The sequence below is a fragment of the Leucoraja erinacea genome, chromosome 10 (assembly GCF_028641065.1).
Source record: "Leucoraja erinacea ecotype New England chromosome 10, Leri_hhj_1, whole genome shotgun sequence".
Lineage (NCBI taxonomy): Eukaryota > Metazoa > Chordata > Chondrichthyes > Rajiformes > Rajidae > Leucoraja > Leucoraja erinaceus.
In genome coordinates this window covers 51,467,849-51,482,506 of record NC_073386.1, presented here as the reverse complement: position 1 = coordinate 51,482,506, position 14,658 = coordinate 51,467,849, and the positions used below count along the sequence as shown (strand labels likewise).

Genomic DNA, 14,658 nt, shown 5'->3' with positions numbered 1-14,658 from the left:
CGTTTTGGAACTGAGAGGGTTAAGGGTGTACGGGCAGAGGAGCAGCTCAGGCGAGAAATACATGGAAACAAGATAAGATGCCAATTACCAAGTAAAACTGCAGAGAAAAACAAGTCTGTTCCAGGCGCGTGAAAAACTGTTGCTTTAAACGTGCCGATGATGAAATGGAAACTCCCAACGGGTATACAGGTACAGCTTTGGTATCAGACCTTTGAGTGGGACCCCGGGAGGCAACAAGTGTGTAACCATACTCATGGTTGCTCCCACTCCTGCATGCGTAATAAAGAGGACTTGTTACATTCTTAAAGTGACCAATGTGGTTTGTTGTCTGATAGGCGGAGAGAACATTAACTCGCACGCCCAGTGTGTAAGATGAGAAACTGGGATAACAACTTGTGTAAGGTGGATCGCTGGTCAGCATGGACTCAGTGGAGCGAAGGGCCTGTTCCCACGCTGTATCTCTAAACTAAACTAAGGCCCTTCAGCCCACAATGTCTATGCTCCTCTGCCTGCCCATAATCCGTGCCTATCTGCAAGCCTCTTGGATGCCGCTATTGTATCTCATCCACCACCCTGGCCTCGTGTTCCAGGCACTCACCACCCTCTTATTGAGGAAACACTTGCCCCCCCCCCCCACCCACATACCATCTTCAAAATTTGCCCCTCTCACCTTAAAGCTGTGCCCGCTAACCTTTGACATTCCATCCTGGGGTAAAGGTTCTGACTCTCTACCTTATCTATGCGTCTCATTGATATATTGCTATAAGGTGGCCCTCTCAAACTCTGGCGTTCCAGAGAATGCAATCCCAAGTGTGCCCACCCTCTCCTTTGAGCTGATACCCTCCGATCCAGGTAGCGTTCCTGTAAACCTAAATTAATTCACCACTTCATTCAATTTACGGTGAAGTGGTTAATTTCTGAGATGACAATGTCGTCGGTCTTAGTGCTGCTCTGTTGTCTGATCCTAGTACAGGTTTTACAACCACATTACCCAGCTCAGGTGCTGTCAATTGCCGCAAATTTCCCCATCACTGGGGCGGCACGATGGCGCAGTGGTAGAGTTGCTGCTTCACAGCGCTGAAGACACGGGTTTGATCCTGACTACGGGTGCTGGCTGTTCCCCTGGTGACCACGTGGGGTTTCTCCTGGTGCTCGTGTTTCCTCCCACGCTCCAAAGACGTGTAGGTTAATCGGCTTCTGTAAATTGACCCGTGTGTGTAGGACAGTGCGAGTGTACTGTCGGCGGTGATCGCTGGTCGGCGCGGACACTGAAGGGCGACGGGCCTGTTTCCACATTGTGTCTACATCAAGGGACAGCTGAAGTTCACATGGAACTGGACAACACGTTGAACATCCGGCAGACCAACATTACCTTGAGGCTGAGGAAAGCCACCTGGTTGTGGCAGCGAGTCTGTGACAGAACTCACAACCTCAGAATTAAAGGACGTTCCTTTAGGAAGGAGATGAGGAGGAATCCCATTAGTCAGAGGGTGGTAAGGCCATGTCAATGGGTATTTTTAAGGCAGAGATAGATACATTTTTGATTAGTACAGGTGTCGGGGGTTACGGGGAGAATGGTGTGAGGAGGGAGAGTTAGATCAGCCATGCTTGAATGGCGGAGTAGACCTGCTGGGCTGAATGGCCTAATTCTGCTCCTATCATTGATGAACTAAAGGGTCTGTCCCACTTCCACAACCTAATTCACAACCTTTTTTTAACTCGTGGACATTTTTCATCATGCTAGAAAAACGCCCCGACCTACTTGATGCCACGAGTACCCACGACTAACATCACGACCTGCTACGACCCACCTACGACCTCCTACAACCTCGTGACGACCATGCTGCGAGTATGAGTCAAGGGGAAACTTGGCAGAGGTTGTGAAAATGGGAGAGGCCCTTTGTAAGAACTGGTTTGCAGAGCAGGAATGACGGGGGAAGCAGTGAGAGGGTCTCACCGAACTCCCATCAGAGAGAGGAGAACTTCTTCAAAGTGGGATAGCCTTGAGGGTGATTAACATGGCCTGTTTGCTACCTTTTGCTAGCTCCCTGTTTGCTAGCTTTCTCGGTATCATGATTTAGTTTAGTTTGCAGATACGGCACGGAGACAGGCCCTTCAGCCCGCCGAGACTGCACCGACCAATGATCACCAGTACACAAGTTCTATCCTACACGCTAGGGACAATTTACAGAAGCCAATTAATTAATTTGAATGTTGAAGGAAACCAGAGCACCCGAAGAAATCCCACACGATCACAGGGAGAACGTGCGTAGTCGGGATCGAACCCGGGTCTCTGGCACTGTGGGGCAGCAACTCTACCGCTGTGTCCTGTAATAAGCTTACAGTCCTGTCTGCAGCTGCTTATGACCAAAATGTTGGTATACAAAAGATGTCCCAATTGTCCTACAGTTACCCTATATCCTATAGGTGGTGCAGGCTCGAAGGGCCGAATGGCCTATTACTACACCTATTTTCTATGTTACCCATTGCACACCAAGAGGCCAGGCAGACTGGAGGAATGCAAAGGTGAGATTCATATTTCTTTTGACTTTGATCATCTATTTTTCCATGCAAAGTTGGTCAAAGGTCTTTGAAGGCGTGAAGAGAGATTTATGAATTTATTAACGATTAACCAGTTGACATTTTACAATTGGATCCACACAGTGATAAACATGAATAAAGGAGACAAAATGGTGGAGTAACTCAGCGGGTCGGGCAGCATCACTGGAGAATGTGGATAGGCGATGTTTCAGGTCAAGACCCTTCTTCACACTCGACCTGAAATGTCACCTATCCACATTCACCAAGAGATGCTGCCTGACCCACTGAGTTACTCCAGCACTTTGTGTCCTTGTGTCATTAACCAGCATCTGCAATTCCTTGTCGCTCCGATAAACTGCTCAAGTTCAAAGTATATCATTGCAAAAAAGGATATCTGAAATCTGTTTCAAAATTTGAAATTAAATGATCACTGCTTCTGGTGAACACGGTGAATTTGGGAAGGGATGAGATGGGAGCAGTTTAGAATGCACATTCTGGATCTCCCATTTCCACGTACACACTCTTCAGCTGCGTGTAATATTCGGTCGCAGCTATTCCATTCTCCTTTCCAAATCCTGCAACAACAAAGTTGGAATTACTTCTTGAGACGGGCAAATGCCAAATAATGAAAGGCCTGGAAAGAGTGGTTGTGGAGAGGGTGGGTGTCCACTAGTGAGAGAGTCTAGGACCAGAGGACACAGCCTCAGTATAAAAGGAGATGACGAAGGGATTTCTTTAATCAGAGGGTGGTGAATCTGTGGAATTCATTGCCACAGAAGGCCGTGGAGGCCAAGACAATGGATATTTTTAAGGCAGAGTTTAACAGATTCTTGATTAATACTGGTGTCAGGGGTTATGGGGAGAAGGCAGGAGAATGGGGTTGAGAGAGAAAGATATATCAGCCATGATTAAATGGCTGGAGTAAACTAGATGGGCCAAATGGCCTAATTTGTCTCCTATAACTTAAGGCCCTGCCCCACTGTATGAGTTTACCCAAGAGCTCTCCCGAGTTTTAAAAAAAAATCAAATTCGTGGTAAGTACATAGAATGTGTGTTATGATTGTGTTTATAATTTGTTTGGTTGTTTTGTTGTTCCGCGAGCATTGCCACTTTCATTTCACTGCACATCTCGTATGTGTATGTGACAAATAAACTTGACTTGACTTGAATGTGCGTAGCGGGTACGTTGGAGCTCGGGACGTCTCTTAGCAGCTCGTAACGCTAACGGCAGGTACTCGGGGAGCTCGTGAAGTTTTTTCAACATGTTGAAAAATGTCCACGAGTGCCCCGAGTACCTACGAGTGGCCATTACCGTAATTCTCCGAGTTCAAATCAGGGGAAACTTGGGAGAAATCTTGAATTAGCTCGTACAGTGGGACAGGCCCTTTACAGTATGAGCTTAGGAAAATATGTTTGAGTGGAAGAAACTTCCTCTGTTTGAGAGGAAATGCTTTGTGGAAAGGAGGAGGGTTGCGTACCAGACATTTTGTAGCCTCCAAACGGCATCTCAATGGGGGCGACGTTGTAGTTGTTTATGAAACACGTCCCAACCTCAAGGGCAGCAGCCAGCCGGTGAGCTCGAGTCAGATCCCTGCAAAGATAGAACCGGCTGAAACAAAGGCTCCAACCAAGGAGAACCGACACCTATTATCCCACAACACTCCACTCAAGTGGAACAAAATAGACACAACGTGTTTTAGGTTAGTTTAGTTTAGAGATACAGGCCCTTCGGCCCAGCGAGTCTGTGCTGACCAGCAATCCCCATCACACCCTCACACACTGGGGACAATGCACAATTATTACTGAAGCCAATTAACCTATAAACCTGCACGTCTTTGGAGTGTGGGAGGAAACCGGAGCACCCGGAGAAAACCCACACGGCCACAGGGAGAACGTACAGACAGCACCCGTAGTCAGCATTGAACCTGGGTTTCTGGCCCTGTAAGGCAGTAACTCTACCGCTGTGCCACTGTGCCGCCACTAAAGCACTTGCCTCCTTTAAACTTTCCCCTGTTGACCTTTTCGTTATGCCCTCTACTCTTTGGGAAGAACATGGGGAAAAAGTTCAGGCCCCAGTGAGATTTGAACTCACAGTCCCTGGTTTACAAGACCAGTGGTCTCACCCCTGAGCTATGGCGCCTTCCTCTGTGGAAGACATGAAAAGGCATCAGGGCAGGTACGTGTGCCCCAGTCTGCCCCGTGTTAAAGGATTAGACAGGTACATGGATAGGACAGGTTCAGTGGGATGTGGGCCAAATGCAGGCAGGTGAGACTAGTGTAGATGGGAGTTGTTGGCTGGTGCGGGCAAGTTGAGCTGAAGGTCCTGTTTCCACGCTGTATGACTCTAAAAAAGGTCCATCTGGAGGGTGCAAAAAGTCTGTGGCTCGAGGATTGGCCACTTCATCCGTCTCAAGACCCACAGAAGGGACCTACCAGGGGGACCAGTGATGGTTGCGGGGGGAGAGAGAGAGAGAGAGAGGTGATCGCTGTACCTGGTGAACACTCCAGCTGCCAAACCGAGCTCACTGTTGTTTGCCCTCTGTACCACCTCCTCCTCCGTATCGAACGGCAGGACCGACATAACAGGTCCAAATATCTCCTCCGCCACACAGGTCATCTCATCTCGGCAGTCTCCTGTAAGCACACACGCAAATACAGATTCCCAGTTGCACAGGTTGCAGTCATGCAGTGATAACCTTCAATATGTCAGCCTGGTTTGGGTCACTATCCACCATCCATCGCAACCCACTAAACAAAATCATATCAATGAGCAGTAAAATAATCGGACTGGAGCAGGAACCACTGATCAGTATTTACAATAGAAGGACTAAACTAAAAGGAACACAAATAGCCTCAGACACCACTCACTCACTGCACAGCCAAGACAGTCATCTACCCTCAGGCCAGCCATTCACATTCAGGACTAAGAGAGCCATGTCGAGTCTCATGCCTACATCCATTAGACTCATGAATAATTGATCTATTTATCTACTAATTTATTTATATATACATTTTTAATCTTTTAATGTTTTTATTGCCTATTCTTCATGTACCTGTATTGTGCTTTGCAAGTTTTACCCACTGACCAATGTTGGACTGCTGGTATGTGATGTGTGTGGTATATTGTGTTGTGCTGCTGGCTATGTGAACTGTACACGCACAATGACGTTCCTAACGGATAAATAAAGTTCATTGAATTGAATTTCCTCACTCGATACAATAATAGCTGTGTGTCCATATTTACTGATGTGCTGAGCAAGTTGTTTTTTTACACAAAGGTGGTGGAGGCCTGGAAAACACTGCCAGGGGTAGTGGTGGGGGTGGAGGCCTGGAAAACACTGCCAGGGGTGGTGGTGGAGGCAGGTGTGATATTGACATTGTAAGAGGATCTTACAAAGGTACCCACCCATTATCAGTAGAGAAGACTTTAGTATCGACATTGGGATATTCATGTTACAATGATATAAGATGTTTGTGAGGCCACATTTAGAGTATTGTGTTCAGTTTAGGTCACCATGTTATTGGAAAGATATTGTCAAGTTGAAACGGGTACAGAGAAGATTTATGGGGATGTTGCCGGGACTATAGGGAGAGGTTGAGCGGACTAGGACTCTATTTCTTGTAGCGCAGGAGGATGAGGGGTGATCTTATAGAGGTGTATAAGATCATGAGAGGAATAGATCGGGTGGGCGCACAGTCTCTTGCCCAGATTCTGTTCCTCCGGGGGAATCGAGAACCAGAGGACATAGGTTTAAGGTGAAGGGGGGAAAGATTGAATCGGAACCTGAGCTGCCAGAGGAGATAGTCGAGGCAGAGGATATCGCAACGTTTAAGAAACATGGATAGGACAGGGGATATGGGTCAAAAGCAGGCAGGTGGGACTAGTGTAGATGGGACATGTTGGTCGGTGTGAGCAAGTTGGGCCAAAGGGCCTGTTTCCACTCTATCACTCTGTGACATGGATATGCAGGGAATGGAGGGATGTAGATAGCAAGCAGGCAATTAGTTAACAGAGGAGATTAGTTAACTGAGCATCATGTTCGGCATGGAAAGGTTCTGAGCACATTCATGGAAGGACAGAAGTTTATAACAGCCTGTGTTCAAACGTAGGTCAACAATACTCAGATTCAGGAGGACAATATTTCATTTTTGCTAATGGTAAAAATCAATATACAGGCACCCCGCGATTGACATGGGGGTTATGTTGCTTGAAGAACAACACGTAACTCAAAAAGCGCATGAATAAATTGTGTACCAGGCTGCACACATGACTACACTGCCAGTCATATATCTGAGCGCATTATTCCAAAACTAGGAGTGTGTAAATTAAACTGCAGTGGTAATTAGACAAGCACGTTATCCTGAAAACTGCGTAAATCTACACAGTGAATGATATGCCTTTGGGTAGTGTTGTAGAGCAGAGGGATCTTGGCGTTATGGTGGATGGTTCCTTGAAGGTGGAGTCGCAGGTAGATCGGGAGGTCAAAATGGCCTTCATTAGTCAGAGTACTGAGTATAGAAGTTGGGAGGTCATGTTACAGCCGAATAAGACGCAGGTGAGGCCGCATTTCGAATATTGTGTTCAGTTCTGGGCACCGTGTTACAGGAAAGATGTTGTCAAGCTGGAAAGGGTACAGAGAAGATTTACAAGGATGTTGCTAGGACTAGAGGGTCTGAGCTTTAGGGAGAGGTGGAGTAGGACTGGGACTCTATTCCTTGGAGTGCAGGAGGATGAGGGGTGATCCTATAGAGGTGTACAAAATCATGAGAGGAATAGATCAGGTCAATGCACACAGTCTCTTACCCAGAATAGGGGAATCAAGGACATCGGTTTAAGGTGAAGGGGAAAAGATTTAACAGGAATCTGAGAGGTAACTTTCCACACAAAGGGAAGTGGGTGTATGGAACGAGCTGCCAAAGGAGGTAGCTGAGGCTGGGACTATCCCAACGTTTACGAAACAGTTACACAGGTACATCGATAGGACGTGTTTGGAAGGATACGGGCCAAATGCAGGCAGGTGGGATTCGTGTTGCTGGGACATGTGTGAGCAATTTGGCCGAAGGGCTTGTTTCCACACTGTATCACTCTATCAAGTGTGCATGAAACACGAGGTGCCTGCATATTTCCTCATCTCCTAATACAAACTCCTGAAGCAGACACTCTATTCTGTCAGAGGAAGAGAAGACCAGGCAGACAGAGGTATCGGTGTGTAGGAAAGAACTGCAGATGCTGGTTTAAATTGAAGATAGACGCAAAATGCTGGAGTAATGCTGGAGTTTCTCTCTCCATCCCCTCCCCTTCCCAGTTCTCCGACCAGTCTTGCTGCTTCCGACCATATTTTATCTCTGTACAGCCCACCCCCGACATCACTGAAGAAGGGTCTCTACCCGAAACGTCACCCATTCTTTCTCTCCCGAGATGCTGCCTGTCCCGCTGAGTTACTCCAGCGTTTTGTGTCCATTAGGCAGACAGAGGAACAGAATCTGTCAGTCTATCTGTGCCGAATATGAAACCATGTGAACTAATCTCCTCTAATAATAAATAATAATACATTTTATTTATGGGCGCCTTTCAAGAGTCTCAAGGACACCTTACAAAAATTTAGCAGGTAGAGGAAAAACATGTAAGGGGAATGAAATAAATAGTAGAGACATGACTAGTACACAAAGTAAAGACATAATTCAATACAAAACACAATATGAGGCAATTAATGCACAGATGAAAAGGGAGGGGGACGTGGGGCTAAGGATAGGCAGAGGTGAAGAGATGGGTCTTGAGGCGGGACTGGAAGATGGTGACGGACACGGAATTGCGGATCAGTTGGGGGAGAGAGTTCCAGAGCCTGGGAGCTGCCCTGGAGAAGGCTCTGTCCCCAAAACTGCGGATGTTGGACTTGTGGATGGAGAGGAGACCGGCTGATGTGGATCTGAGGGACCGTGAGGGTTGGTAGGGGGAGAGGTCAGTGAGTTATGGGGGGGCCAGATGGTGGAGGGCTTTGTAGGTGAGGATCAGGATTTTGTAGTTGATCCGGTGGGAGATGGGAAGCCAGTGAAGTTGTTTGAGGACTGGAGTGATGTGATGCCAGGATTTGGTGTGGGTGATGAGTCGGGCGGCTGCGTTCTGGACCAGTTGGAGTCGGTTGATGTAGGTGGAGCTGATGCCAAGGTGAAGTGAGTTGCAGTAGTCCAGTCGGGAGGAGATGAAGGCATGGATGAGTCTTTCAGCAGCGGGCGGTGTGAGAGAGGGTCTGAGTTTGGCGATGTTGCGGAGATGAAAGAAGGAGGTTTTAATGACATGGCGGATGTGAGGCTCAAGGGAGAGGGTGGAATCAAAGATCACGCCAAGGTTGCGGGCCTGGGGAGATGGGGAGACAGTGGTGCCGTCGATGGTGAGAGTGGGGTTATTGATTTTGCTGCTCTGCCTGCACGTGATCCATATCCCTCCGTTCTCTGCATATCCATGTACCTCTCTCCAAGCTTTTTAAATTGCACTAACTTATCTGCCTCCACCACCACCCCTGGCCAGGGTTCCAGGTACCCACCACCCTCTGTGTAAAAACTTGCTCAGCACATCTCTTAGGCATCATCAATGCTTATTCTTTAAACATTGCCCCGCTCACCTTAAAGACAAGCCCTCTACAGTATTACAAGAGACAAGACAAGAGACAAGAGATATTTATTGTCACATGTACCAATTGGTACAGTGAAATGTGTGGTCACCATACAGCCATACGAATAAAATAAAGCACAGAACACGATAGTCTTTAACATAAACATCCCCACACAGTGGAATCAAAGTTTCCCACTGTGAGGGAAGGCACCAAAGTTCAGTCCTCCTCCTCTGTTGTCCTCTTGTTCACCCGTGGTCGGGGGGGCTCCCGAACCCCTCGCTGTCGCCGCTACGGGCTGCCCGATGCTCAGGCCCGCCCGCTCGCCAGGGTGATGGAACTCCGATGTCGGAACGGGAGAACATTCTCAGAGGCTTGGACATCCGAATCGGCCACTTCCTACCGGAGACTGCGGCTCCCGAAGTCCACAGGCCGCGCTGGGCGGAGATTCACGCTGGCGGCCCTCGGCAAAAGGTCCCAGGAGTCCGTGATATTAGATTTTCACGCTGTGAAAGGTTCTGACTGTCTACCCTGTCTATGTATCTCATCATTTCAGATACTTCTATCGGGCCTCTGAGGTTCCAGAGAAAACAATCCAAGTTTGTCCAACCTCTCCTGGTAGCTAATGTCCTCTAATTCAGGCAGCATTCTGGTAAACCTTTGCAGAGCCCCCACATCGATCCTGTAATGGGGGCGACCAGAACTCGACACAATACTCCAAATGCAGCCCAAAGTTATATAAAGCTGCACTTTATATTTCAGATTAGATTCTTATACTTAACACCCCAACCTATGAAGGTGAGCATACCGTATCTCTATACCACTCTATCCACTTGTCATAGAGTGATACAGTGTGGAAACAGGCCCTACAGCCCAACTCGCCCACACCGGCCAACAATGTCCCAGCTATACTTGCCTACGCTTGGGCCATAACCCTCCAAACCTGTCCTATCCATGTACCTGTCCAACTGTTTCTTAAACAATGGGATAGTCCCAGCCTCAACTACCTCCTCTGGCAGCTTGTTCCATACACCCACCACCGTCTGTGTGAAAAAGTTACCCCTCAGATTCCTATTAAATCTTTTCCCCTTCACCTTGAACCTATCACCTCTGGTCCTCAATTCCCCAACTCTGGGTAAAAGACTCTGTGCATCTGCCCGATCTATTCCTCTCATGATTTTGTACACCTATATAAGATCACCCCTCATCCTCCTACTCTCCATGGAATAGAGACCCAGCCTACTCTCCCTATAGCTCACACCCTCTAGTCCTGGCAACATCCTCGTAAATCTTTTCTGAACCCTTTCAAGCTTGACAATATCTTTCCTATAACATGACGCTCAGAACTGTGGCGATCAAATCAATGGATATTTTAAAGCAGAGATAGATTCTTGATTAGTACGGGTGTCTGGGGTTATATGGGGGCAGGCAGGAGAATGGGGTTAAGAGGGAGGGATAGATCAGCCATGATTGAATGGCATGTAGACTTGATGGGCCAAATGGCTTAATTCTACTCCTATCACGTATGGACTTTAACCCCATGAACCCTTTGTACATCAAAGTTGCTTTTTTTAAAGTAACATTTCAAATTATTTTGAGGCTATTCATGGGAGACTTTGGCAACAATACCTAGAATACATGGCTTCATGAAGTATCCGTCTTGCAGTTTTGGGTCATCGGGAAGGAACACGTCACCGCCGCACAAAACCGTTGCGCCCTAGAAGCAGAGCATTGAGAACGCATCATTCTCACATTTGCCAAAGCAATTCAGAAACAAGAGGGGTGGTACTCCAAGATGGTGCCCAATCCAGGCAACTATATGTGTGCTAGCCACAGAAGCAGATCTAAAGACTCATATTGCAATCGCTCCACACCCTTAAATCTCTATTCCTACAGCAACATCTCTATACACTGGAGGAAAGAACTGCAGATGCTGGTTTGAATCGAAGATAGACGCGAAATGCTGGAGTAACTCAGCGGGACATGCAGCATCGCTGGAGAGAAGGAATGGGTGACGCTTCGTGTCGAGAACCTTCTTCAGGTCTCGACCCAAAACGTCACCCATTCTTTCTCTCCAGAGATGATGCCAGGGTGGTGGTGAAAAAGCATTTCACTGTACCCTCGGTACATGTGACAATAAACTAAACTACACTTAAACCCTCGCCGCTACGGATGGCCCGGTGTACAGGCCCTCTCGTCGGGATGCTCGAAGCTCCAACGTCGGGACGGACGGACACTCCGCGGCTTGGAGGTCCCGAATCGGCCGTTTCCTACTAGAGACCGAGGCTTCACGATGTTATAGGCCGCAGGCTGACGGTCGAAGCTCTTAAAGTCCACATGATGCCCGCGGCTAGAAGCTCCACAGGAAGCACTTCAGGATGTCGTAGTTCGCGGGCCAGCGATCGGAGCACTTCTTCTAGCAAGGGATCGCCCGGCTCCGCGATGGAAAGTCCACGCTGCGCCCGCTGCTGAAGCTCTGGACCCGACTCCAGGAAAGGCCGCACCAATCCAAGCTGTTAGGCCGCAAGGGAGGGCCAAATGCAACTAGGAGAAAAGTCACATTCCACCGAGGTAAGTGACTAAAAAACAGTTTCCCCTAATTCCCGCCCCCACCCCCCACACTAAAACACATTTTTAGACATACTAAAAACAAAAAAAAGTGGAAAGGACGAACAGCTGAGGCGAGGCTGCCGGCTCATGGCGCCACCTGTCGATACTTATCGTCCCGTCTGTGTTCTGTGTTACCCCACCCGCTGAGTTACGCCAGCACTTTGTGTCCTTCCTTGACAATTAAACACTCTTGCCAGACAGCACACAGTGAAAAGAAAACTGGGCTGACCAACTGTGAGCTCAAAGGTTTCAAGGAAGTGTATAATGCAGTTGGCAAGAGAGCAAAAACTAGAGATAGACACAAAAAGCTGGAGTAACTCGGCGGGTCAGACAGCATCTCTGGAGAGAAAAGAATAGGTGACGTTTCGGGTCGAGACCCTTCTTCAGACCAGAGAACAGGTCAACAGTGCCTGGAAGATGATGCGCCACGGATAACGTTGCAGAAGATCAAGTATTAGACCAGAGAGTGTGTGGGTAGCTTTCTCAACATCGTTCATTTTCAAAACGATGTTTTCAGAAAACTGAATCACCCTAACAACAACTAAAGAGCAGTCTTGAGCTACTATCTACCTCATTGGAGACCGTCGGACTACCTTTGGTTGAACTTGACTGGACTTTTTCTTGCACTGAACGCTATTCATATTATTCCCTTTATCCTGTATCTGTACACCGTGGATGGCTCGATTGTAATCACGTATTGTCATTCCGCTGACTGGTTGGCACGCAACAAAACCTTTTCACTGTATCTCAGTACACGTAACAATAAACTAAACTCAAAATGCATGACTGTCACTATATGATCTGCAGAGCAATTTGAATACTGATGGATCCAAAAAGATCTACCCCATCTACACAAGTCCCATCTATACGTCTTAGGCCCAGGCCCTGATTTAAGTCTTCTCGAATACCTTCTCATATCTGAAGAAGGGTCTCGACCTGAAATGTCACCTGTCCATGTTCTCCAGAGATGCTGCCTGACCCGCTGGGTCACCTTACTCCAGCACTCTGTGAAATGTCGTTACCTGTCCATGTTCTCCAGAGGTGCTGCCTGACCCGCTCAGTTACTCCAGCACTTTGTGTCCCTTTTTCTCTTCAGAAAATCTCTGTTTCAGAGTCTATGCCCTCCCCCCAACCCCAGTTCTAACCTGAAGAAGGATCCCGACCCGAGACGTCACCTGTCCATTCCCCACGGATGCTGCCTGACCTTCTGAGTTACTCCAGCACTTTGTATTTTGCTCAGGATTCCAGCATCTGCAGTTTCCCGTGTCGCCATCTCTGACCTGTACAGCATGGAGTGTGCTCGGCAAATGGGAACAATTTCAACATCAAATATGGGGAGACCAAAACATTAGCTTTACCTGAACCTTGGCTTGCTCCACGTAAGACAGCACCCGATCCAGGTGTGGTTTACTAATAAGTGCCCCCATCTGAGTATCTTTATGCAGGGGGTCTCCAAGTTTTATTCCTTTAGTTCTGGCCACTACTTTCTCAAGGAACGGTGACAATATATCCTTCTGTACAAACACCCTTGTGCCATTGCTGCACACCTGAAGATAATAAGGCAGATTAAATATGATTTAATAAAATGAGCTTGCAACATGTTATGGGAATGGAGGGATATGGATCACATTCAGACAGTGGAGATTAGTTTAATTTAAGGGGGGCAAGGTGGTAGGTTTGCTGCCTCACAGCGGCAGAGACCACCCGGGTTCGATTGTGACCACGGATGCCGCCTGTATGGATTTTGTACGTTCTCCCTGTGACCATGTGGGTTTTTCGCTGGGTGCTCTGGTTTCCACCCACACTCCAAAGGCAGCTTTGTATCTTTGTAGGTCAATTGCATTCGGTAAACAAATTGTAAATTGTCCCCAGTAGCCAAAAGTGCTGGAGAAACTCAGCGGGTGCAGCAGCATCTATGGAGCGAAAGAAATAGGCAATGTTTCGGGCCGAAAACCCTTCTTCAGACTGATGTAGGGTGGGGAGAAGAAAGGAGAAAGGAAGAGAAGGAGCCCGTGGGCTGAGGGAGAGCTGAGAAGGGGAGCAGGCAGCAAGGGCTACGTACAAACGTACAAACTCCGTATAGACATCACCCGTAGTCAGGATCGTATCCGGCTCTCTGGCGCTGTAAGGCAGCAACTCTACTGCTGCGCCACCGTGCCAAACTCATGTTAAAGAGTTGTTTCTTAAAATCTGAGAATTCAACGTTGACACAGATGGGTTGTAAGCTACCGAAGCTGAATGCGGTGCTGTTCCTCCAGCTTGCATGTGGCAGCACTCTGGCAAAGGAGGAGGCCCAGGACAGAAAGGTCAGTATGGGAAGGGGAGTTAAAATGGTTGGCTACCGGGAGATCCAGCAGGCCTTGGCGGACCGAGCGTAGGTGTTCAGCGAAACAGTCGCCGAGTCTACGCTCGGTCCTTGGCTCATCAATAATGAGAAAAGATGCATTATTTCACCTACCTCACCCTGACTCAGAAAATTAGCCAACATCGCTCCCTTCACGGCATTTTCCAAGTCGCAGTCAGAGAAAATAACGAGCGGAGATTTCCCGCCCAGTTCCAGCGTGAGGTGTTTTACGCCTTTTGCTGCCGCTTCCATGATCTAGAGGTGGAGCACAGAGAGAGGGTTTATTACATCTGCAAGGCTTGTAACATCTTTAATGAGAGGGCAGCACGGTGGCACAGCGGTAGAGCTACTGCCTTACAGCGCCAGGGACCCGGGTTTGATCCTTACATCAGTTGATTGTCTGTACGGAGTTTGTACGTTCTCCCCGTGACCGCAAAGGCTTACTTTGAGATCTTTGGTTTCCTCCCATACTCCAAAAAAACGTGCAGGGTTGTAGGTTCATTGACTTGGTATAATTGTAATTTGTCCCTAGTGTGTGTAGGATTGTGTTAGTGT

The 14,658-nt window shown here is 48.0% G+C and overlaps 1 protein-coding gene and 1 non-coding gene across 3 annotated transcripts in view; both read right to left on the bottom strand.

Annotated features, from left to right (window-relative positions):
* Positions 1-2,603: 2,603 nt before the first annotated feature.
* aldh9a1a.1 (aldehyde dehydrogenase 9 family, member A1a, tandem duplicate 1) overlaps positions 2,604-14,658 on the bottom strand; it is a 44,552-nt gene continuing 32,497 nt past the window's right edge. Inside the window, exons 6-12 of one of the 2 annotated variants that reach the window (XR_008724167.1) lie at positions 14,218-14,358; positions 13,118-13,306; positions 10,779-10,866; positions 5,034-5,175; positions 4,020-4,132; positions 2,835-3,116; positions 2,604-2,702 (exon numbers count right to left, since the gene is read on the bottom strand). Coding sequence is in view for 1 of the 2 variants with exons in the window: in XM_055642292.1 (XP_055498267.1) it covers positions 3,022-3,116; positions 4,020-4,132; positions 5,034-5,175; positions 10,779-10,866; positions 13,118-13,306; positions 14,218-14,358 (768 nt within the window). In the remaining variant the exon portion in view is untranslated. Of the gene's footprint in view, positions 3,117-4,019; positions 4,133-5,033; positions 5,176-10,778; positions 10,867-13,117; positions 13,307-14,217; positions 14,359-14,658 lie in introns of both variants that reach the window. The other variant, XM_055642292.1, reaches the window with a different exon arrangement.
* Positions 4,609-4,681, bottom strand: trnat-ugu (transfer RNA threonine (anticodon UGU)). Its single transcript has one exon. It is a non-coding gene; the product is annotated as a tRNA-Thr (tRNA).